General features: G+C 44.7%; 1 protein-coding gene across 1 annotated transcript in view; it reads left to right on the forward strand.

Annotated features, from left to right (window-relative positions):
- Window positions 1–12,629, forward strand: part of LOC125518587 — a 108,071-nt gene extending 95,442 nt beyond the window's left edge. The window contains exon 2 of the mRNA XM_048683406.1: window positions 12,069–12,629. Within this exon, the coding sequence (XP_048539363.1) occupies window positions 12,069–12,629 (561 nt within the window). The remainder of the gene's footprint in view (window positions 1–12,068) is intronic.
- Window positions 12,630–25,074: the final 12,445 nt, after the last annotated feature.

The following is a 25,074-nucleotide window of genomic DNA, read 5'->3' on the forward strand; positions in this document are numbered from 1 at the left end:
GGTTGTCGAGAATCTTGTTTAGGCTAGACGGTCCATTTCTGCTGCCTTTGAAAGGCTTTTTCCGTTGACCTGGTCGAGAGCCCATGAATCCGGCATTGACCGCCGTACTATCTGGGCTGTCTTCTTTATTTTGATGCTTGTTTTTACTGCGTCGTGGTTTTCCATTGCCATCCCTGACTTTGGATGTGCTTGGGTCGCTGGTGCTACTGCGGGCTAACCAGCTATCTTCGCCGCGCAAAAGCGGGTCATGAGGCTTGTCAGGGCTGCCATTGTTCTCGGTTTTTCTTGGCTGAGATGTCTGGCGAGCCATTCGTCTCGGACGTTGTGCTTGAAAGCTGCTAAGGCTTCGGTGTCCGGACAATCGGCGATTTGGTTCTTCTTAGTGAGAAACATGTTCCAAAGCTTTCGGGCTGACTCTCCGAGTTGTTGAATTATATGACTTAAATCGTCTACATCCAGAGGTCAGACATAGGTCCCTTGAAAATTAGCCCGAAAAGCGTCCTCGAGCTCCTCCCAACTTCCAATTGAGTTTTCGGGGAGGCTTTTTAGCCAGTGCCGAGCTGGTCCTTTAAGCTTGAGGGGCAAGTACTTGATGGCATGGAGATCGTCTCCATGAGCCATATGGATATGGAGGATAAAGTCCTCAATCCAGACCCGAGGGTCTGTGGTCCCGTCGTACGCCTCTATGTTCACTGGTTTGAATCCTTCTGGGAATTCGTGGTCCAGCACCTCATCGGTGAAACATAGGGGGGGCTGCGGCACCCCTGTATTTGGATGTATCATGGCGTTCAGATGGTTGTAGTATTCGGTTTTGATTTTGTGCCGGAGCACGCTTCCTAGATCCATAGATGGATCTGGTCATACTAGATTTTTGCGCAAGTCCTCACGTAGATCGTGTATTCACTTATGTGTGACCTTGTTAGCCGCTCTATCGCGGTCCCAAGGTGGTTGATCCGGCCGGTTGGCCGTTTTATTTTTCGGCTATATGGGGTCTAAGGCCTCATCGTCGAATTCGGGTAATAGCTTGCGCTTTGGATAGCTCTTTGTGTGGTAACCTCCACCATACTTTTCTTCGTTGTCGAGCACGTTGTTCCACCTATTGTTGAGCGCATTTTGTTCGGCCTTAAGCCTTTGCTTCTGATTCTTCAGACTCCTCGCTGTGGCAATAAGCCTTCTGTGGAGGTTCTCTTGCTCCAAGTGCGTTTCCGGGATGATGTGTGCATCTTTGTCCGGACTGTTTTCCTCCCCAGAGGGGGTTTGATGAGGTTTATCCTTGGCGTCGCCGTGTTCGGACGTCAGATCCGTACTATGTTCGCCGTTTGCAGCTTCATCGTGCTCTGCCGCCGGGGCAATGTGGTTGTTGTTTCCTCTGGAGTCGACTGGAGTGTTATTTTCTCCTGCGCTGTTATTGCTGTTTTTGCTGAGGCGGGATTTGGAGCGGCGCCTACGCCGACGCTTTGTTTGCTTCTTGGAGGGGTCATCCTCCGCTGTCTCCTCCCGTTCCTCGTCATCATTTTCTTTGGGTGTATCCACCATGTATATGTCATGTGATGAATAGGCTGTCTAGTGTCCTGTGGGCACTAGTTCCTGTTCCTCTCCTGCATCGTCGTCCATGCCGTTGATGTTTGCGGAGTCGAAATCGAGCATGTCGGTTAAATCGTCGACAGAGGCTACTAAGTGGGTGGTGGGTGGGCAGCGAATTTCTTTGTCATCCGCATCCCATTCTAGCCGGACATAGTTCGGCGAAGGATCTCCTGACAAGGAGAGAGACCTTAATGAATTTAGCATGTCGCTGAAAGGTGAGTGCTGAAAGATATCCACGGAGGTGAACTCCATGATCGGCGCCCAATTGGATTCGATAGGCACGGATGCAGGTGGCTCGGAGTCTATGGCCGGAGACGAATCCAGTGGTTCGGCAACACGGCTCTCGTAAGGGGTGAAGTCAGTATACGGCTCCATCGCCACTGAGAGTGCGGCCTCCGTGGTGGGGTCTATCCCTCCGTCCTCGGATGGCGCAATTTGCTTCGGATTGAAGGGCGGAGTAGTTGTAGGTGTGATCTCCCGAACACTGTCCGACGGCAGAGTTTAATCATGCTCGTCGTGGTCGTGCGGCGCACCTGACATGGGCTCGAATCCGTCGAAGATCAAGTCTCTGCGGATGTCGGCAGTGTAGTTTAGGTTTCTGAACCTGACCTGATGGCCAAGGGCATAGCTCTTGATCTGCACCAGATGGCCAAGTGAGTTGGCCCACAGTGCGAGGCCACCGAATATGAAGATCTATCTGGGGAGGAAAACCTCACCCTGGACCGCATCGTTGCCGATGATCGAAGGAGCCATCAAGCCTTACGGTGACGGCACAGTGGAACTCTTAATGAAAGCACCAATGTCGGTGTCAAAACCGGTGGATCTTGGGCAGGGGGTCCCGAACTGTGCGTCTAAGGCGGATGGTAACAGGAGGCAGGGGACATGATGTTTACCCAGGTTTGGGCCCTCTCGATGGAGGTAATACCCTACGTCCTGCTTGATTGATCTTGATGATATGAGTATTACAAGAGTTGATCTACCACGAGATCGTAGAGGCTAAACCCTAGAAGCTAGCCTATGGTATGATTGTATGTTGTCCTATGGACTAAACCCTCCGGTTTATATAGACACCGGAGGGAGCTAGGGTTACACAAAGTCGGTTACAAGGGAGGAGATCTACATATCCGTATTGCCAAGCTTGCCTTCCACGCCAAGGAGAGTCCCATTCGGACATGGGGCGAAGTCTTCAATCTTGTATCTTCATAGTCCAACAGTCCGGCCAAAGGATATAGTCCAGCTGTCCGGAGACCCCCTAATCCAGGACTCCCTCAGAGTACATAGCTTCTTCGGAAGCAGCGCGGGAAGGAGTCTAGATGAAGGAGTTTAGCACTGACCTAGGAGTGATTCCCAATGCGTCGGGCTTGATGACTCTCTTCTATGACAACACTTGAGCTATTGCCATTGCCAAGGAGCCGAGGTTTCACAAGAAGACCAAGCACATCAAGCGCTGCTTCAAATCCATTCGTGAATATATTCAAAATGGAGACATATATATTTGTAAAGTACATACGGATATGAATGTCGCAGATCCGTTGACGAAACCTCTTCCACGAGAAAAGCATGATCAGCACCAGAACTCTATGGGTGTTCGATTCATCACAATGTAACTAGATTATTGACTCTAGTGCAAGTGGGAGACTGTTGGAAATATGCCCTAGAGGCAATAATAAAATGTTATTATTATATTTCCTTGTCATGATAATTGTCTATCATTTAGTTGAAGCGGATTCAAAGAGCTCTATCGAGCAAGGAAGGAGTATACTATACTGTAGCTGGATAAGCTAGATACCAAAAGTTTGATAAAGATTGAGGCAACCCATTTGAGGAAGAACCGGACGGACCCCTGTGGAGATGGCATAAACAATCCTTTGACGAACTTTCTGGTTGTTTGTTCATGCTATAATTGTATTAACTGGAAACCGTAATACATGTGTGAATACATAGACCACAACATGTCCCTAGTGAGCCTCTAGTTGACTAGCTCGTTGATCAATAGATGGTTATGGTTTCCTGACCATGGACATTGGATGTCATTGATAACGGGATCACATCATGAGGAGAATGATGTGATGGACAAGACCCAATCCTAAGCATAGCACAAGATCGTGTAGTTCGTTTGCTAGAGCTTTTCTAATGTCAAGTATCATTTCCTTAGACCATGAGATTGTGCAACTCCCGGATTCCATAGGAATGCTTTGGGTGTATCAAACGTCACAACATAACTGGGTGACTATAAAGGTGCACTACAGGTATCTCCGAAAGTGTCTGTTGGGTTGGCACGAATCGAGACTGGGATTTGTCACTCCGTATGACGGATAGGTATCTCTGGGCCCACTCGGTAATGCATCATCATAATGAGCTCAATGTGACTAAGGAGTTAGTCACAGGATCATGTATTACGAAACGAGTAAAGAGACTTGCTGGTAATGAGATTGAACAAGGTATAGGGATACCGACAATCGAATCTCGGGCAAGTAACATACCGATGGACAAAGGGAATTGTATACGGGATTGATTGAATCCCCGACATCGTGGTTCATCTGATGAGATCATCGTGGAACATGTGGGTGCCAATATGGGTATCTAGATCCCGCTATTGGTTATTGGCCGGAGAGACGTCTCGGTCATGTCTGCATGGTTCCCGAACCCGTAGGGTCTACACATTTAAGGTTCATTGACGCTAGAGTTGTAATGGGAAATTGTATGTGGTTACCGAAAGTTGTTCGGAGTCTCGGATGAGATCCTGGACGTCACGAGGAGTTCTGAAATGGTCCGGAGGTGAAGATTTATATATGGGAAGTCCAGCTTCAGTCGCCGGAAGGTTTTGGGGGTTATCGGTATTGTACCCGGACCAGCAAAAGGTGTCCGGGGGTCCACTGTGTGGGGCCACCTATCCCAGGAGACCAAGTGGGTTGAATATTGGTGGGGACCAGCCCCTTAGTGGGCTGGTGCGCCCCCCCCAATGGCCCAAGGCGCCTAGGGTTGGAAACCCTAGGGGGTGGGGGGCGCCTCCCACCTGCTTGGGGGGCAAGTCTCCCCCCTGCCCCCCATCTAGATGCATCTAGGGGGCCGGCCCCCTCTCCTCTTCACCCTATAAATAGTGGAGGTGGGAGGGCAGACGCACCCTTCCCTGGCGCAACCCTCCCTCCTTCCAACTCCTCCTCCGTAGTGCTTAGCGAAGCTCTGCCGGAGAACCACGAGCTCCACCACCACGTCGTCGTGCTGCCAGAGTTCTCCCTCAACTTCTCCTATCCCCTTGCTGGATCAAGAAGGAGGAGACATCCTCGGGCTGTACGTGTTGAACGCGGAGGCGCCGTCCGTTCGGCGCTTGGATCGGATCTTCCGCGATTTGAATCGCTGCGAGTACGACTCCATCAACCGCGTTCTTGTAATGCTTCCGCTTAGCAATCTTCAAGGGTATGAAGATGCACTCCCTCTCTCTCGTTGCTAGCATCTCCTAGATTGATCTTGGTGACACGTAGGAATTTTTTTGAATTATTACTACGTTCCCCAACAGACACAAACGTGGACGCCTCCTACTGTGGAGGTGACCACCCAGGCCATGTGGCTGATGCCGGGCTAGGGGCGGAAGGAGGTCGCTTCTGTTCCTTCCACTGCGGCTAGGCGTTGTGAAGTCGACGGTTGGCAGTGACTCGGGACATGGATGCCGGGGCGGCGGCCCCGGATGGCGGTCCATATTGTGGCTTTCCGGCAGGTTCCATGGCATCGGTGGTGGCCACGCTCCTTGGTCGTCCGGACGGCAAGGGGTGTTGCGGTGGGTGGTTCGGGCACACTTTCTGCCCTTGGCAGTGGTGTTACCCAGATCCGGACATGGAGACCGGTTCTCGCCACGACTGGTCTGGGTTCCTCATGGTGCCACAGTGAGATGTCGAGCGAAAGCTCCGCGCTTTGGCGCGGATGGCGACGACATATGCGGGTGCCGTTATCTTCTTGAAGACGTCGTTGTGGTTCTCCTCTCTGTGGCAAGTCCCCGGGTGAAAACAATAGTCCTTTTGGGCTCGGCAGTGGCGTGTGCGTTCCCCTCCTGAGGGCATTGTCGTGGAGGCTAGGGGAACATTTGGATCCCTCGCCAGATTGCCTCGCTAGGCAAAGCCAGCCTTGCCGACGGAGGCGAGCCAAATCGGCTCGCTCGCTCCAACACGGAAAAACCTAGAAACCGCTGGCAATGAGGCAGGCTTGCCTAGTAACCAAATACTTCGCTTCCTTGCTGGGCCGGGCTAAGCAAGCGCTAGCACGAGAACCAAATGCTCCCTAGGTGTCTAGGTCGTGTCGTGGCGTTGTATTCTGATCGTCCTGTGCTTAGTGGGTCGGCATCATGGTCTTGTGTGGTTATGGTGGCCGGTGATGTAGGGATCTGCTGTGTTAGAGGGCCACCTCACCACTTGTATCTTGGATGTTATTGCTTTATATATAAAAAGCGGGGCGCGGACCTATTTCGAGAAGGTGAAATTTGGTGGTCTTTGGGATATACTATGAATGTCTCCATGCGTATGATGTTAATTCCTGGATATGAAGAAAAGAATAGGTGGATGGCATTAGTGACAAAGATATCAGTGGATACCAAAGATTTAAATGGTGTGAGTAATAAGTTGTTGCCAAGGACATAGAAATTATCAAATTAGGGTAGCAGATCAATCAGGAGTGTACGCACCAAATCTTGCAGGATAGTAATAGAGACCACAATTCAAGCGGAAGTAATCCTATACGACAATGAAGTATGAAACTGTTGTCAGGACGACATGTGACAGCCATAAAAGAAAGAAACAGTAAACTGAAACTGTTGACGAAAATCTAATCAGTGTGCTGAACGTGTTAAGATGATTATCTATGAAAAATGGAAAACGTGAAAAAAAAACAAAGAAACGCGGTTCAACACAGATGGGCTGGTCCAGCCGCGTGCGAGGCCAAGACCTCATTTCTTTCTTTTTCTTTCATATTTTTCATTTCGTTTTTATTTCTCTCTTTTACTTCTGTTTATACTTCCAAATATTTTAAATAAATATATTACAAAAACATTACATAAAACATTTGAAAAAAATATTAACCTAGCATTTGAAAAATACTGAATGTCTATAGAGAAAAAATGTTTCACATGTGTATGTAAAATGTATACAAAAACTATACAATGTGTGTGAAAAAAGTTGATCATGTGTTTAAATAATGTTAATCAGTTATTTGAAAAAAATGTTAAACAACAACAACAAAGCCTTTAGTCCCAAACAAGTTGGGGTAGGCTAGAGGTGAAACCCATAAGATCTCGCAACCAACTCATGGCTTTGGTATATGGATAGCAAGCTTCCACGCATCCCTTGTCCATAGCTAGCTCTTTGGTGATATTCCAATCCTTCAGGTCTCTCTTAACGGACTCCTCCCTTGTCAAATTCGGTCTACCCCGCCCTCTCTTGACATTCTCCGCACGTTTTAGCCGTCCGCTATGCACTGGAACTTCTGAAGGCCTACGTTGAATATGCCCAAACCATCTCATACGATGTTGGACTTTTGGGGTATAGGAGAAATGTTAATCAAGCATTTTATAAATATTAAATATGTATAGAAAAAATAATGAATTTTTATTGAAAAAAAATCTTGTGTTGTACTTAAAAAATGTTAAACTTGTATTTGAAAAAATGCTAATCAACCATTTGAAAATGTTAAATGTATATAGAAAAATGTTGACCATGTATTTAAAAAATGTTAAAGTTGCATTTGAAAAAAATGTTAATCAAACACTTTTGCAGAACAAATGTTGGCCATGTGTTCAACAAATGGTAATCTTGCATTTGAAAAATGTTAAAAGTGTGTATAGGAGAAATGTTGACCATGTGTTAAAAAATGAAAATCTTGTATTTGAAAAATATTAATCAAGCATTTGAAAAATATTTAAATTGTGTATAGAAAAATATTGACCATGTATCCAAATAAATATTAATCTTGTATTTGAAATTGTTAATCAAGCATTCGAAAAATATTTAAAATGTGTATAGAAAAACGTTGACCATGTATTCGAAAAAATATTATATTTGTATTTGAAAAATGTTAACTGAGCATTTGAAAAAATATTTAAAATGTGTATAGACAAAATGTTAACCATGTATTAAAAAATGTTTAATTTGTATTTGGAAAATGTTAATCAAGCATTTAAAAATGTAAAAAATGTGTATAAAAAGTTGACCATGTATTCAAAAAATGTTAAATTTATATTGGAAAATTTTTAAACATATATTAGAAGAAAATTCTTGGCATATACAAAAATGTAGAATGAAAACTGAAAGAAACAATGAGAAACCAAAAAATACCAAAGAAAATGAAAATAAAACCGAAGAAAAAATAAAATAATGCAAAAAGAATGGAAAATCGGTAAAAAAACAAAGAAGAACAAAAATGTTGAAAGCCAAGAAAGAAAAAAGGCAAAATGACTACGAAAAGAAAAACCGATAAAAACAATGAAAGAAACAAAGAAAACCGAAATAAATAAATAAATAACAAAGAAGAAATAAGAAAACCAAACCAAAAATAAAAAAATTGGAGAAACCGAATAAAAATGAAGAAAAAAGAAAGAAAGAAAGAAAAACCCAGCAAATAGGGAAACCGGGAAAAAACAATGGAAACTAGGCTCGTTTCACCTCAAGTAGGTCGCGCCCTACTACTTCATCAGGAACCCGATGCTAGCCTGGCGGCTAGCACCGCCGATAACTATCCAGGAGACTAGGGGTTGAATCCCCCGCGCGCTCCCTTTTTCCATATCTCTTTTAAGTGTTCATAAGTGGGCCGACCCATTACTGTTGATGCTTCACGCGACGGATCCTTCTGTGTCACGTGAAGCGAGATATAGCCTTTGCGCAGCATAAAGCGTGCATAGGGAAGATGAAGATGCAATGGGGAATGTACTTCGATTTTGAGAATGTGTCCAAATCCCCACTAACGACCAGCCTAGCCTGTGTATGCTCCGATAGCTCAGGAAGAGAAGGCAATGTGGACGAAGGTTATGGATTGCTAAGATATAGTTCACCAAGGGCTAGAATAATTGAAGTGGCGTGGCTCGCCGACGTTGCGTGAAAATCAGGTAGTGTGGGTGTGGATGTATATGCTCTTTTTTTAATACAGTACAGATGCAAGCTCGTATACATGCGCATATGGGCGGGAGGGGGATTTGCTATATGTGGATGTATATGCTCTTTTTTTAATACAGTACAGATGCAAGCTCATATACATGTGCATACACTCACCCCTATGAACGCACACACGCACACCCTACCGCTATGAGCTCCTCCGAAAGACTAGGCCGGGGTTGTATATGCTCTTAAATGTGTGTCTGTGTTGGTCCGCTCATCAGTCCGACCGATGGCACAAACTGAAAAGCAAAAGTTATTTGCCGCACATCAAGAAGGGGGTAAGGAAGGATGTGGAACGCGCATTTGGTGTGCTCTAGGCACGATGGACCATTCTACACCGTCCAACTCGTTTATATGAACGGGGCGATATCCAGTGACGGAGCTTGGGCCAAATCTTTGGAGGGGCAATGGGCTAAGGGGGCATAATTATGAGGTTTAGCATGTTTTTACTGAACTTGCATCACAAAAACTAACTAGTAGTAGGTGATTTTTTTCTTGGGCTGGGGGGGAGGGGGCACTGCCCAGGCTGGCCCCCATGAAGCTCCACCACTGGCGATATCTGACAGCTTGCATCATTCTACACAACATGATAGTCGATGATGAAAAAGAAGAGGCAGGCAATATTATTGATTTGAACGAGCAAGCAAGCTAATCTATTGCCTTTGCATCAATATTTGTTCACGGTGACATGCATGTATTTGCCCAGGTGCTTAAAGAGATGCTAGAATCGTCCAACACATAGAGCTCTAAAAATTGATTTGATTGAGCATATATGGAAAAAGTTTGGGCACGGTAGATTATTTGGTTGTCTTGGTCCATGTAATGCTAAAATGTTTTATATACTTTAATACTATTATATTGGCACTGTGATGCCCCCGATTTGACCGTACACTAATCATACACGCAAACATGTACGATAAAGATCAGAGACTCACGGGAAGATATCATAACTCAACTCTACAAATAAAATAAGTCATACAAGCATCATATTACAAGCCAGGGGCCTCGAGGGCTCGAATACAAGAGCTCGATCATAGACGAGTCAGCGGAAGCAACAATATCTGAGTACAGACATAAGTTAAACAAGTTTGCCTTAAGAAGGCTAGCACAAACTGGGATACAGATCGAAAGAGGCGCAGACCTCCTGCCTGGGATCCTCCTAAACTACTCCCGGTCGTTGTCAGCGGGCTGCACGTAGTAGTAGGCACCTCCCGAGTTGTAGTAGTCGTCATCGACAGTGGCGTGTGGCTCCTGGGCTCCATCGTCTGGTCGCAGCAATTGGGTATAGAAAGCGGGAAAAGAGGGAGCAAAGCAACCGTGAGTACTCATCCAAAGTACTCGCAAGCAAGGAGCTACACTACATATGTATGCATTCGTATCAAATGGAAAAGGCTATCATATGTGGAATGAACTGCAGAATGCCGGAATAAGAGGGGGATAGCTAGTCCTATCGAATACTACGCTTCTGGTAACCTCCATCTTGCAGCAGGAGAAGAGAGTAGATGGTAAGTTCACCAAGTATCATCGCATAGCATAATCCTAACCGATGATCCTCCCCTCGTCGCCCTGTGAGAGAGCGATCACCGGTTGTATCTGGCACTTGGAAGGGTGTGCTTTATTAAGTATCCGGTTCTAGTTGTCATGAGGTCAAGGTACAACTCCGGGTCGTCCTTTTACCGAGGGATACGACTATTCGAATAGATCAACTTTCCTGCAGGGGTGCACCACATTTCCCTACACGCTCGATCCTCTTTGTCCGGACACACTTTTCTGGGTCATGCCCGGCCTCGGAAGATCAACACGTCGCAGCCCTACCTAGGCACAACAGAGAGGTCAGTACGCCGGTCTAAATCCTATGGCACAGGGGTCTGGGCCCATCGCCCATTGCACACCTGCACGTTGCGAACGTGGCCGGTGAGCAGATCTAGCAACCTCCATTACAAAGGAAGTTGCGTTATGCGGTCCAACCCGGCGCGCGCCGCTCAGTCACTGATGTCAAGAAGGCTTCGGCTGATACCACAACGTCAAGTGCCCATAACTGTCCCCGCGTAGATGGTTAGTGCATATAGGCCAGTGGCCAGACTCAGATCAAATACCAAGATCTCGTTAAGCGTGTTAAGTATTCGCGAACGCCGACCAGGGCCAGGCCCACCTCTCTCCTAGGTGGTCTCAACCTGCCCTGTCGCTCCGCCAAAAAGTAACAGTCAGGGGCCGTCGGGAACTCAGGCCCACCACTACCTGGATGGAGCCACCTGCCCCTTCAGCCCCCATCTCCAAACAGTATCACTGGTAATGTAACAGTGTAAGTATATAGTATATGCCCGTGATCACCTCCTGAAGTGATCACGGCCCAGTAGTATAGCTTGGCAGACAGACAAGAGTGTAGGGCCACTGATGGAACACTAGCATCCTATACTAAGAAGTAGGATAGCAGGTAAAGGTAACAACAGTAGTAGCAAGGACAGGCTATGCAGCAGTATAGGATTAACTGAAAGCAGTAACACGCTACACTAATCTAATTCAAGCAGTAGAGAGAAGAATAGGCGATATCTGGTGATCCAGTGGGGCTTGCCTGGTTGCTCTGGCAAGAAGGAGGGGCCATCCTCGATGTAGTCGAACACACGGATATCGGCAGCGGTCTCGGAGTCTACCGGAAAGAAGTAACGAAGGGGAAACAAATAAATAACAGAGTAATCAATAGCATCACAAAATATAACAAGGAAATACGCGGTGACAGGGGTGAGCTAACGCAGGGATAGGTGATACAGACGAAGGGGGAAAACATCCGGGAAAGTATCCCCGGAGTTTCGCGTTTCGGATAGATGAACCGGAGGTGAAAAGTTGCGTGTTTTCTATGCTAGGGATGTGTAGCGGACGAACGGGTTGCGTATCCGGATTCATCTCGTCGTTCTGAGCAACTTTCATGTACAAAGTATTTTCATCCTAATTACGGATTATTTTATATTGATTTTCAAAGTTTTATTCCTTTTCTGGAAATTCCTGGGATTAAAGTTAATTCGAAAATATACATGAAAATGCTAGGTGCACCCAGTCCAATGCACCCGGCAATGCACCAGATGCTGACAGTGGGACCAGGTCAATGGCCCAGTCAGCAGTTGACTGGTCAGTTTGACCAGTCAGAGGGGTCCAGTGGGACCTTCCTGTCAATGACTAGGCTAGTCCAGTCAGCAGTTTAACTTGGTCAAACTGGACAGGGGTCCACCTGTCATAGGCTGATATTTAACTTAGTTTTTTAGCTAGTTTAATTAACAGTGAAGGCCCACATGTCATGCACTGATTAGCTAGGGGGGTTAGTGCATTAGTCCCGTTTAGGCCCTAATTGAAATTTAGGCCGGCCTCAGATCCACAAAGTCTGATGGCCTCTTTGGTCGGGCTGCACGCTCGCGCGGGAGGGCGCCGGCGGCCAGTGGGTGGCCAGGGTGCTGGGAGGCGGGGGCGGCGGCGACCCTGGCCGGCGCGGCCAGGCGCCGGCGACGCGGACAGGCGGCTAAGGTGATGGGGTGCGGGACGGCGACCATCGGGGCTCGGCAGCGGGCGCGTGGGGCCTGGCGGCTACAGCGGCAGTATAGCAGTGGCAGAGCAACACGAAGCAGCGGCGGCGGAGCAACACAAAGCAGCAGCGGGCAAGAGCGGCTGCGGGCGCGAGGAGCGGCGGTCGGAGGCGGCAGCGGCCGTAGCAAGCAGCAGCAGTGCAGGGTTGGGCAAGAGCGGGCGCACACATGCGGGTGGGCGCGGCTGTTCTGGGGGCGCGACGGATGGGGGGTGAGCGCGAGCTCGAGCAATGGCTGCTACGGCGGTGGATCAACGGGAAAAGGAGGGGAATCGGCCCGGGGCTCACAGAGGTGGTCGGTGGCGAGGTCGGGGAGGCCGGGGGAGGTTGGGACGCGATGAATCCGCCGCCGAACAGGGGCGGCCGGGCTTGAGGACGACGTCCGTTGGCGACGAGCGGGGGCCTTCAGCTCGAACTTGCCCTCGCAGGTGAAGTGGACGACGGAGGCGCGTCTCCTGGAGACCTTGGAACGGCGAACGCTGTCCGATGGACATAGTGACGACGAAGACGACGATGAGCGCGTTGACAATAGCTCGGGCGCGAGGAAAATCGAGAGGGAGAGGGGCAAGAGCTAGGAGGGGAGGCAATCTAGGGTTCAGGGCGCCGCGGGGCAGGTCTTGTAGGCGTCAGGGAGCTGCCGGATGGCCGCCCCGTGGCCATCGGCGCCGTGGACGGATGCTCTGCATCCACGGGGGATGCGTGAACAGGGAGGAAGGGGATGAAGGGGTGTGGGCTAGCCTTCGGGTGATCGAGGCCCAGGTGAGGGGGGTTGGGGCCTTTGTTTCTTTTGCTCTATCTGGCTTTTCTCTTTTCTTATTTTTCTTTCCTGTTTTATTTCTAGTTTCATCTCATTTTAGTTTTATAAAAACATAAAAGCTGTACCTAAATTAGTATCACTAATTATACCTTTGCTACAAAAAGTTCAAACCCCTAAATAAGTAGTTTAACATTTTATAATTAATAAAAGGCATTTATTAAATTGGTTATGCAGTTGTTTTATTCATGTTAGAGTTTTTAAGCATTTTATAAATGTGTGGTTCCTCCACCATAATTACCTATGCAATATCTGGTTCACTCCGAACATTTTGGTTTTAATATTTGAAAACTTTTATTGTTTGCTGGATTTTGAATTTAAATTTGAATGGATTTCGAACTAACGCGAGATTAGCAACAGAAATCAAAGTGACGTGACATCATTAGCAGAGGTTCACTGTAGCTTAATTATCCGGGCGTCACAGGCACTTTATTATTTATTATGGATCAATTATATGTTGTGTTCATGTATTTACACAAACAAGCAAAAAAATAGTTTTTTTGCTGGGACTAAAAATTTAGATTGATACATGCCCCATGCCACACAGAGACCACAATGTTGAAGTTCTACTATAGATCCTACAAAATAATAAATGAGGATCCCGATGTTACCACACCTATGATACCATCCACTATGAAGATAATAACATGGAGTAGTAACATATGCATGTAATCCCTATATTACTGAAAAATACACAGAACCTCCTGGGTACTTCACACCCCTATACGGATATTAAATGTAAAAAATACTAAAAATTCAAAAAGATCTAAAATTTGGGGGGATATCAAATCTGGGTTCTCAATCTACTCATGTGCAAAATTTTGTGAAAAAAATACTAGGAAACGTGTCCGTGGCGAAGGAAATATTGTTCGAACAAACATCCATCCAAACAGTTTTTTTCTATACACAAGAAATTTTTGTTTTTTTGCCACGAATATGTTTCCTCCTATTTTTCACGAAATTTCACAAGGGAGTAGATCGGGAGCCCAGGTTTGATATCCCAAAATCTTGGAGGGTTTTTCAAATTTCTTGGTATTTTTTCTGAATTTAATGTTCGTATAGGGGTGTGGAGCACCCGAGTGCTACAAATCCGCTTCTCTATGTTACTACTCTAAGTTACTTCTCACTATGACTAGCCTAATGTCATGCATGTGACACTGTTCTATATTACTACCTTCATAGTGGGGAGTGAGGAGTGTCATAGGTGGTTGTATTTATTACAAGAACCGGGAACAATAAAAGAAATAAGGAAGGAAAGCTATCTAATTGAAACGGAATTATATGGAACGCATAAAAAATGCCGATCATCCGTTAAATATTTAGCACATAATCAAATTATCACTTGGGCCATATTTATTACTCCCTCCCATCCAAAACATATTATTTTCGTGAATACGTTGAGCGGCGTATCATTTCATTGATAGGTGGAAAAGAGAATGCATGGTGCCGCCCTCATGAACGTGCACGCAACGGCGTCCGAGAGAGTGCAAAGTGAGCAACGGAGGAGGGTGCTCAGCCTCCAAATGGTACGGTCAGGTTACAAGAATAATTCTATCTAATCCTCTATCGCCGGCCTTGGCCCACCGGCACGCGTTGTCCTTGTTCAGCTGTACAAGGTCATTGGTGGAGGGTTGGACACCGTCGAAAATGGCTGCATTCCGGTGCTTCCAGATAGCCCATGCGGCGAAAGCGATGATGGAGTTGAGGCCTTTCCTAAGGCTTTCCAGAGATGCCTCCATGGCCTGAAGCCACCAGTCGAAGAAGTTGGTTAAGCCAAGCATGGGTGGTGCAACCAGCCGACACGATGAAAGAATTTCATGCCTAGTGATCCGCGAGAAGACACAATCAGCGAGGAGATGGTCGATAGTCTTGAGCTCCTGGGAATAGGAGATGCACTCTGGATCATGCGCGAGGCCGTGACGCGCACGACTACGCCGTCCAGCACCAATCAAGAGAAGCCAGCCATAGGAAGAATTTGTTGCTAAGGGGGGTCAACCTCCCCATCCAAAACATATGAGTATGAGGAATTTTTATCCCATTGTAACACACCATTTTCACAAAGCTTTAGAAGTGCGATGATTTTTTATCTGTTGTAATGCACGGGTGTGCGGCATACAGGGCGAGAAGACGAGGACAGACAAAAATGTGTGACTCTTCTATTTTTTTCTCAGGAAGACTACATTTTTGCTAGTAGCACCAATAAAAAACATGAGAAACCTGCATAAACCCAACGGAAATGGAAAAGGCCCCGTTTGAAACGCACGGGGTTGGGCGAACTCTTAGGCCCTGTTCGGAAGTTCCAAGAAAGAGACAGCTTCCTAAAATCGTTTCGAGAAGCTGGCCCGAACGGTTCTGCTCCAAGACTCGGAGACGAGGAACAGCGTCGGCCTAGCTTCACAAAAATCAGAAATTGGAGTTCCTCGATATTACAGCAAGAACTAGAAGTTGGCACGCGCTTTGCCGCGCCGCTTTTTCATTGTATCGCTGTAAAATTGATTAGTTTGGGGATGCTTAGTTCATGTGTTTCTTTCATGAGAAATACAAAATCCTAGCCTCCTATAAAGAAACAGGCAATGATCGATCAAGAACAGAGCAAATGTAATAATTGTTGTCAGCTAACTAAATTGTAGTTTGGCAAAATGATGCTAAATCATTGCTCATCGTGTCGTTCTCCTCCTGTAGGTTTTGCATAAAAGGGTAGCCAAGGCTATGAGATGAACATCGACAACATCGTGTGATTAGCAACATCAAACATTGCTCAAATCTCATCTCATAAATCACAGAGGTCTGAAGATTCCAAAAGGTGAACAAATAAAGTAAATTATTAAATATGAATTGTATTTCAAATCTAAACCTGTGTAACCATTTTTTTTCTTGCCATCAGGATGATCAGGTAAATACTAAAGAATATAGAAGAAGCAAACTTAGTGAAATCGTTCAATCAAAATTACATAATCAGTTCAAATAGTAAATCTGCTACAACGCTACTGCTAAGCAGGTCCTTTCACGGTAAATATCATCTACAGAACATCTCCAGAATGTTTAATCTGCAAATAAATGAAGGGAAACCATATATTTAGCTACTTATGATACTACCACATGGCAACTATCCACAAAACAAAATGACTTGATAATGTGATGCCAAACCGAAATCACAGTGATGTTTGGTTCTTTCATACCTCGACATGAGATGGTAATAATCTAGTTAGCATATACAGGTAGCACAAAGCAACCTCGGTTTAACTTACTACTGACTCTGGCACCAAAAGTACTCTCTACAGTTCATACGTGCCAATTCTGGATGTTTGCACTAAACATTGAACAACGCCAACAAGGAAGCAGATGTGAAAGAATGAATCATACCAATGAGTAGACTAAATTAAGATAATCTTGTGTTTGAAGCCAAAATAATGTTTCTAGAATATTTATACTTTGGAAGCCTGGATCAGAATGAACAACACTGAAGAAACAACAATTAGAGATAGCAGGTACCTTAATCTATGTTGAGATGCACAATATTTCCTCTTGCCGGCTCAATTTCTTCATTGACCGAAAATAATTGAAGTACCACGACTGATCGATTTGTTGTCCAGCTTGTTGCATTATAAGAAGGGTAAATCCTTCTATAAACAAAAGTAAACATTCTTTATAACAGCACATAACAAGTTGCTTCTCATGATTATTATTTTGAAAGAACAGTAACAAGGCAATTTTCAAAAACATATGCTTAAAGGTCAAAAAAGGAAATAAGAAAGTGGATCAACAAGTTCATTTTAAGTATCTCATTCATATTCAAGATTCGCAACTAAGAATCTTCATATTCAAGCAAACCCTCTCAACCTTGTAATAAATAAGCAATATATCTGAGAAGGAGAACTTAAGGTGCTGGCCTATTAATCTGAACAGAACCAGACATATTGCAGATTTCAGGGAACTCAATCTCGAGACAGCATAACTAGGCAGTTCTATATATATTTCCACTTGCAAGTCCAGACGCTACAATCTGCTCTAACAAATACGCTGAGTAGTATGTTATCGCCTCTCCCGCCAATGAAAATTAACTAATGATGCAATAAAAATCTAATGGTGCAGCAGTGGGCATGCTTATTACATATTTGAAATACAATGAAATTTGATTTGTCATGTCATAGATAATTAAATGCCATGGGGAAAATCCATAGAAAGAATGTTACCTTGTCTAGCTTTGCTTTGAGATAATGTGCCTACCAGAGAAGGATGTACTTCCTTTTTCACGGTTCTTATTAGAAAGAGAGGAAATGGTCATTTTGTGATGGTTGAGTTCACATTCTTTATTATTTTCTTATGTTTTCATTGCAGCTTGCTAGCATGTGTGCCCTTTTGCATTTTAGTTTCTCAAAGCAGTGGCAGTGATCTACCGAGTTCATTTTGGGACCATGGTACTTTTAAATTTTTAGATCAATTATGTTCTCTATGGTTCAAATACAAATACACATGAAATTCGCATAGTTCAAGCTAGGAGATACGTCCATTTTGCATCATGTTTTCCTACTGTTATTTATGTTGTTTTTATGCATAATAATGCTTTTTAGAGTAATTCTAATGCCTTTTTCTCATAATTTTCAAGGTACACACAAAGAGAGAGAATTCCGGTAGCTGGAAATCTAGACCTGGAAAAGCTACGTCAGGCTACCTATTCTGCACAACTCCAAACGAGCTGAAACTTCACGAAGAATTTTTATGAAATAAATGAAGAATATAGGAGCAAATAAGTACCAGAGGGGGCCACCAGGTGGGCACAACCCCCCTGGGCGAGCCAGGGAGCCCAGGCGCGCCCTGGTGGGTTGTGCTCACCCAGGCCCACCTCCGGTGCCCATCTTCTGGTATATAAGTCATTTTTACCTAGAAAAAATAAGAGGAGGACTTTCAGGACAGAGTGCCGCCGTCTCGAGGCGGAACTTGGGCATGAGCACTTTTGCCCTCCGGTAGAGCGATTCCGCCAGGGGAACTGCCCTCTGATAACCCACAAGTATAGGGGATTGCAACACCTTTCGAGGGTAGAGTATTCAATCCAAATTTATTGATTCGACACAAGGGGAGCCAAATAATATTCTCAAGTATTAGCAGCTGAGTTATCAATTCAACCACACCTGGAAACTTAGTATCTGCAGCAGAGTGTTTAGTAGCAAAGTAATACGATAGTGATGGTAACGGTAACAAAAGAGTAATGAAAGCAAAGTAATGTTTTTGGTATTTTGTAGTGATTATAACAATAGCAACGGGAAAATAAATAAGCGTAAACCAGTAGATGGAAAGCTCGTAGGCATCGGATCAATGATGGATAATTATGCCGGATGTGGTTCATCATGTAACAGTCATAACATAGGGTGACACAGAACTAGCTCCAATTCGTCAATGTAATGTAGGCATGTATTCCGAATATATTCATACGTGCTTATGGAAAAGAACTTGCATGACATCTTTTGTCCTACCCTCCCGTGGCAGCGGGGTCCTAATGGAAACTAAGGGATATTAAGGCCTCCTTTTAATAGAGAACCGGAACAAAGCATTAGCACATACTGAATACATGAACTCCTCAAACTACGGTCATCACCGGTAAGTATCCCGATTATTGTCACTTCGGGGTTAACGGATCATAACACATAACAGGTGACTATAGACTTGCAAGATAGGATCAAGAACTCTCATATATTGACGAAAACATAATAGGTTCAGATCTGAAATCATGGCACTCGGGCCCTAGTGACAAGCATTAAGCATAGCAAAGTCATACCAACATCAATCTCAGAACATAGTGGATACTAGGGATCAAACCCTAACAAAACTAACTCGATTACATGATAAATTTCATCCAACCCATCACCGTCCAGCAAGCCTATGATGGAATTACTCACGCACTGCGGTGAGCATCATGAAATTGGTGATGGAGGATGGTTGATGATGATGACGGCGATGAATCCCCCTCTCCGGAGCCCCGAACGGACTCCAGATCAGCCCTCCCGAGAGGTTTTAGGGCTAGGCGGCAGCTCCATATCGTAAAACGCGATGAAATCTTCTCTTCTATTTTTTTCTCCCCAAAAGCAGTTATATAGAGTTGGAGTTGGAGTCGGGAGGTCTCCAGGGGGGCCACGAGGTAGGGGGCGCGCCCTAGGGGGGGGCACCCCCCATCCTCGTGGCAAGGGTGTGGCCCCCCTGGTCTTCATCTTTGGCGAGGACTTTTTATTATTTATTGTAAGATATTCCATGGAGTTTCAGGTCATTCCGAGAACTTTTGTTTTCTGCACATAAAACAATATCATGGCAATTCTGCTGAAAATAGCGTCAGTCCGGGTTAGTTCCATTCAAATCATACAAGTTAGAGTCCAAAACAAGGGCAAAAGTGTTTGGAAAAGTAGATACGATGGAGACGTATCAACTCCCCCAAGCTTAAACCCTTGCTTGTCCTCAAGCAATTCAGTTGACAAACTGAAAGAAATAAAGAAAAACTTTTACAAACTCTGTTTGCTCTTGTTGTTGTAAATATGTCAATCTAGCATTCAAGTTTTCAGCAAAGATTATAACTAACCACACTTGCAATAATTCTCAGGTCTCATGATTACCCATATCAATAGCATAATCAACTAGCAAGCCATAATAATAAATCTCGGATGACAACACTTTCTCAAAACAATCATAATATGATATAAAAAGATGGTATCTCGCTAGCCCTTTCTGAGACCGCAAAACATAAATGCAGAGCACCTTTAAAGATCAAGGACTGACTAGACATTGCAATTCATGGTAAAAGAGAACCAATCATAGTCACACCCAATATAAATAAACAGTAATAAATGCAAATGACAGTTGCGCTCTCCAGCTAGTGCTTTTTAATAAGAGGATGATGACTCAACATAAAAGTAAATAGATAGGCCCTTCGCAGAGGGAAGCCGGGATTTGTAGAGGTGCCAGAGCTCGGTTTTGAAATAGAGGTGAATAATATTTTGAGCAGTATACTTTCATTGTCAACATAACAACCAAGAGATGGCAATATCTTCCATGCTACACACATTATAGGCGGTTCCCAAACAGAATGGTAAAGTTTATACTCCCCCTCCACCAACAAACATCAATCCATGGCTTGATCGAAACAACGAGTGCCTCCAACATACATCAGGTCCCGGGGGAGTTTCGTTTTGCAATTATTTTTGATTTAGTTTGCATAAAGCATGGGATTGGGCATCCCGGTGACCAGCCATTTATCTCGTGAGTGAGGAGCGGAGTCCACTCCTCTTGAGAATAACCCGCCTAACATGGAAGATACAGACAGTCCTAGTTGATACATGAGCTATTCGAGCATACAAAACAGGATGATTATTTGAAGGTTTAGAGTTTGGCACATACAAATTTACTTGGAATGGCAAGTAGATACCGCATATAGGAAGGTATAGTGGACTCATCTGGAATAACTTTGGGGTTTAAGGGATTGGATGCACAAGCAGTATTCCCGCTTAGTACAGGTGAAGGCTAGCAAGAGACTGGGAAGTGACCAACTAGAGAGCGACAACAGCCATGTACATGCATTAAAATTAATAAACATTGGATGCAAGCATGAGTAGGATATAATCCACCATGAACATAAATATCGTGAAGGCTACGTTGATTTGTTTCAACTACATGCGCGAACATGTGCCAAGTCAAGTCACTTAAATCATTCAAAGGAGGATACCACCCCATCATACCACATCATAACCATTTTAATAGCATGTTGGCATGCAAGGTAAACCATTATAACTCATAGCTAATCAAGCATGGCACAAGCAACTATGATCTCTAATTGTCATTGCAAGCATGTTTATTCATAACAAGCTGAATCAAGAATGATGAACTCATCATATTTACAAAAACAAAAGAGGTCGAGTTCATACCAGCTTTTCTCATCTCAGTCAGTCCATCATATATCATCATAATTGCCTTTCACTTGCACGACCGAACGATGTGAATAACAATAAGAGTGCGCGTGCATTGGACTAAGCTGGAATCTGCGAGCATTTAATAAACAGGAGAAGACAAAGCAATATGGGCTCTTGGTTAAATCAACAATAAAGCATATAAGAGCCACTTCAACAATTTAATCATGGTCTTCTCCTACTGACCCCCAAAGAAAAGAAAAGAAATAAAACTATTTACAAGGGAAAGCTCCCAACAAGCAAAAGAAGAACAGGAAATATTTTTGGGTTTTCTTTTTAATTACTACTACAAGAATGGAAAGTAAATTAATTAAAATCTACAACTAATTTTTTGGTTTTTTCTTAAGGTTTATTAAACACACAAGAAGAAAGCATAAAAGAAAATAAACTAGCATGGATGATACAGTGAAAAAGTATGAGCACCGACATCTAGCAATGAGTGTGTGTGAACATAAATGTAATGTCGGTGAGAAATACGTACTCCCCCAAGCTTAGGCTTTTGGCCTAAGTTGGTCTATGGCCACGGCTGGCCTGACTGATATCCATAATAATAGTTGGGGTCGTACTGCGATGCAGCGGCTATCGCCTCCTGAGCTGCAGTGTGGCGACGAGCGGCCTCCGCTCTCCTCTCGTACTCATCTGCCTCCTCTCTAGTAATAGTATATCCTCCTCTTGCCTGATAATCAAAGAAAGCAGGAGCAGGGAGAGTAATACGGACAGCACGGCGTCTGTCAAAGATTAGTCGGTACTGGAGAGGCGATTCGTTCCTCTCGACAAAATGGTGAGAGACCATAGAATCAAAATCTAAATAAGCAGGAGGCAACTCCATGTCTCCTTCATGAACGTCTATCTCAAGAAATCTAGCTAAGCGGGTTGCATAAATTCCTCCAAAGAAATCTCCATTATATCTATTATGATGCAACCTACGAGCTACAATGGCTCCCATATGATAAGATTGGTCTCCTGACACAGCACTCCTGAGAATGCTAAGGTCAGGGACACACATGTGACATGCTTCATCCTTAGCATTTATGCACCTACCTATGAAGAGAGCAAAATAATGTATAGCAGGAAAGTGAATGCTCCCTATGGTAGCTTGCGTTATATCTCTAGATTCCCCTACAGTTATACTAGCAAGAAAGTTTCTAAATTCAGATTTAGGGGGATCCCTAACACTACCCCATTGTGGAAGTTTGCAAGCAAAAGTGAAATCCTCTAAGTCCATGGTATAAGATTTGTCATAAAGATCAAACATGACTGAAGGAGAATTACGCGAAGATGAATACTCAAACCTCCTCACAAAAGAGCTTGTGAGATCATGATACTGGGGGCAATTGTCTGCCTCAAAGTCCTCAAGACCGGCACTACACAAATATGCGTTAAATTCTTCTTTAATTCCCGCTCGATCCATAAAATTTCAGAAGGCCACTCACAAGGATGCACTGGAGCGTCTCTTGGTGGCTCTTCATCGGTGTAGCGACCAGACCTCAAACAGTCTGATCTCTGTGCTTTAGTGTCATCCCTGGATCAGTAATGCTGACACGCACAGTACTTGAAGGATTTATAACAGAGTACCAATCACACACTTATTACATCGAATGTCTCAAAAGAGAACTTATTACAATAAATATGGCTTAAGGCCATCTAATAACGATAACAACGGAAGGCTTGGAAGATAAGTGAGTCCATCAACTCCAACGGCATCACTGAGTATAGAACCACGACCTAAAGGCACCTTACTCATCGTCTGAAAAGTCTGCAACATGAACGTTGCAGCCTGAAAATGGGTCAGCACATGGAATATGCTGGCAATGTAACACATAGAGAGTAATGGAAGAATAAAGCTATACTACATGCATATATGGCTGGTGGAAAGCTCTATGGTTACAGTTTTGCGTAAAGCCAATTTTTCCCTACTGCAAAGGAATAAATTTTATTTAACTATCATGGTAGTTGTTAAACATTGAGAGTGTAGACACCCTCTCAATCCCAATTTAGTATCATCATTAAAACCCAATAGTATTAATTTAAAGTAACGTGATGAGATTCACATGATAATCCAAGTACTAGATACTCAAGACGTCCATAACCGGGGACACGGCTAACCATGATTAGTTTATACACTTTGCAGAGGTTTGCGCACTTTTCCCCACAAGACTCGATCTCCTCCGTTAGGATTCTCGCACTACATGGTGTTTGAGAAACGGATGACCGAGACATAGTCTTTCAGAAGTGCTAGCACCTTATGATCGGGTAGACAGTACCAACCTACATCCCCTACATCTGCTAGTCTACCACTCTAAGAGTTCGCACGGCTTAATCGCCTATGCTAGAGCCCATAGTAGCTTGTGGCTGCACACGGAAGTTTCTAGTATGAATAAATCTCATGATCCCTTTGAGCCTGGGTGGCGGTCCATAGAGAAAAACAGGCAATCGCTGGAATACCCAGGTGCCTCAATCCACCAAGATGTGTGTTTAAGTTGCCACCTTAAATAAACCATTAATTTATCAATCTCACATCTGTCATGGATACACTCTCCCAATCCATGTCTACTAGCATAGCATGGCATAATAAGCAAACGTAGAAGTAACTCCCAAGGGTTGATAATAAAACAGGTAATAGGTTCTACCTCATCTACTTCCCAAAACCACATATTAATCAGATCCTAATCATGCAATTGTTTGAGGATTGATCTAATGCAATAAAACTGGGTAGTAAAGAGGTATGATCAAAGTGTTACTTGCCTTGCTGATGATCTGTGAAACCTAGAGATTCGAAGTAGCAAGCGGTGCACTCCGGGTACTCTATCGTAAACAAACAAGCATACAATAAGTACTCGTCTAATGCACGGGTAAAACTCAAATAATAAAACTAACCAGAAAGTTCAACTTAAGAACTCTGGTTTGCAAAAAGAACCAAATCGAACGAAGCAACGAAAGTCAAACGGCGAAAGAAACAAACTCTGTTTACTAATCTGGATCTAAGTCAAATTTTACAGATGCAAAAACTTGTTTGAGTTGGTTAAATGGAAATAGGATTTCGATACGAAACTCCAGGCACTTAAATCGCCTGATTCCGATAAACGAGCGAAAAGTTATACTAGAACGAAAATCGGATCAGAAATCGCGATCGGAAATAACCGCGGAAAAATCCGAGAAAAATAAAAACTGATGAATAGATTAACGAACGACTGTTCGTTAACTGAAACTAAACGACGAATTCGTTCGTTAAAACGAACGAACGGGCGAACGCTTGCTAAATAAATAAACCGGAAAATAAAACCGATCTATTTATAAAAACGAATCTAGGGTTTTCTGAAAAAAGCAGATCGGTTTCTTTAGAAAAACCAGGGTGGCGGGCGGCTACCTCGGCTCGGGCTCCGGCGAGGTCCGGCGGGGTTACGGCGGGGCTCCGGTGGCGGTGTGCGGTGTGGGGTGGTGGGGCGGCGGCTCCTGGCGGCGGGGGCGCAAGGCGGCGGGCGGCGGTGCTTGCGGCGGCGGCGCAAGGCGGGGCGGGCGGCGAGGGGCTGCGGCTGCGGCGACTTGGCGCTCCAGGGGGGCCTGGGGTGGTATTTAAAGGGGGAGAGGCGGTGGCAGCTCCGACTTGGGGAGGGGGTCGGGCGGCGGCGGCTCCGACTTAGGGAGGGGGTGGGGCGGCGGCAGCGGCTCGGACTCTCCCGAGTCCGGCGGCGGCACGGGACGGGGAGGCGGTGGCGCGGGCGAGCCGGCCGGCCTAGCTCGGCTGGGCTTCGGCCCAGTCGGGCGCGCGGGAGGTTTTTTTTTAAAAAAAATCCCGCCGAACTAAGAAAAAAACCTAGAAACATAAATAAAAATCTAAAAATGCCAAAACAAATTTTCACCGTCTAAATAAAATATTTAGAACAGGATGAACATTTTCTTGGCCCAAAAATGCAGTTTTGAAAACGTGCAATTTTTCCTAAATTCAAATAAAATAGCGAGAAAACTCGGAAATAAAATCTTACTTGATTTTTTTATTAAACCTTCAATATTTCTTTATTTTGGGAA

The sequence above is a fragment of the Triticum urartu genome, chromosome 7, assembly GCF_003073215.2.
Source record: "Triticum urartu cultivar G1812 chromosome 7, Tu2.1, whole genome shotgun sequence".
NCBI lineage: Eukaryota > Viridiplantae > Streptophyta > Magnoliopsida > Poales > Poaceae > Triticum > Triticum urartu.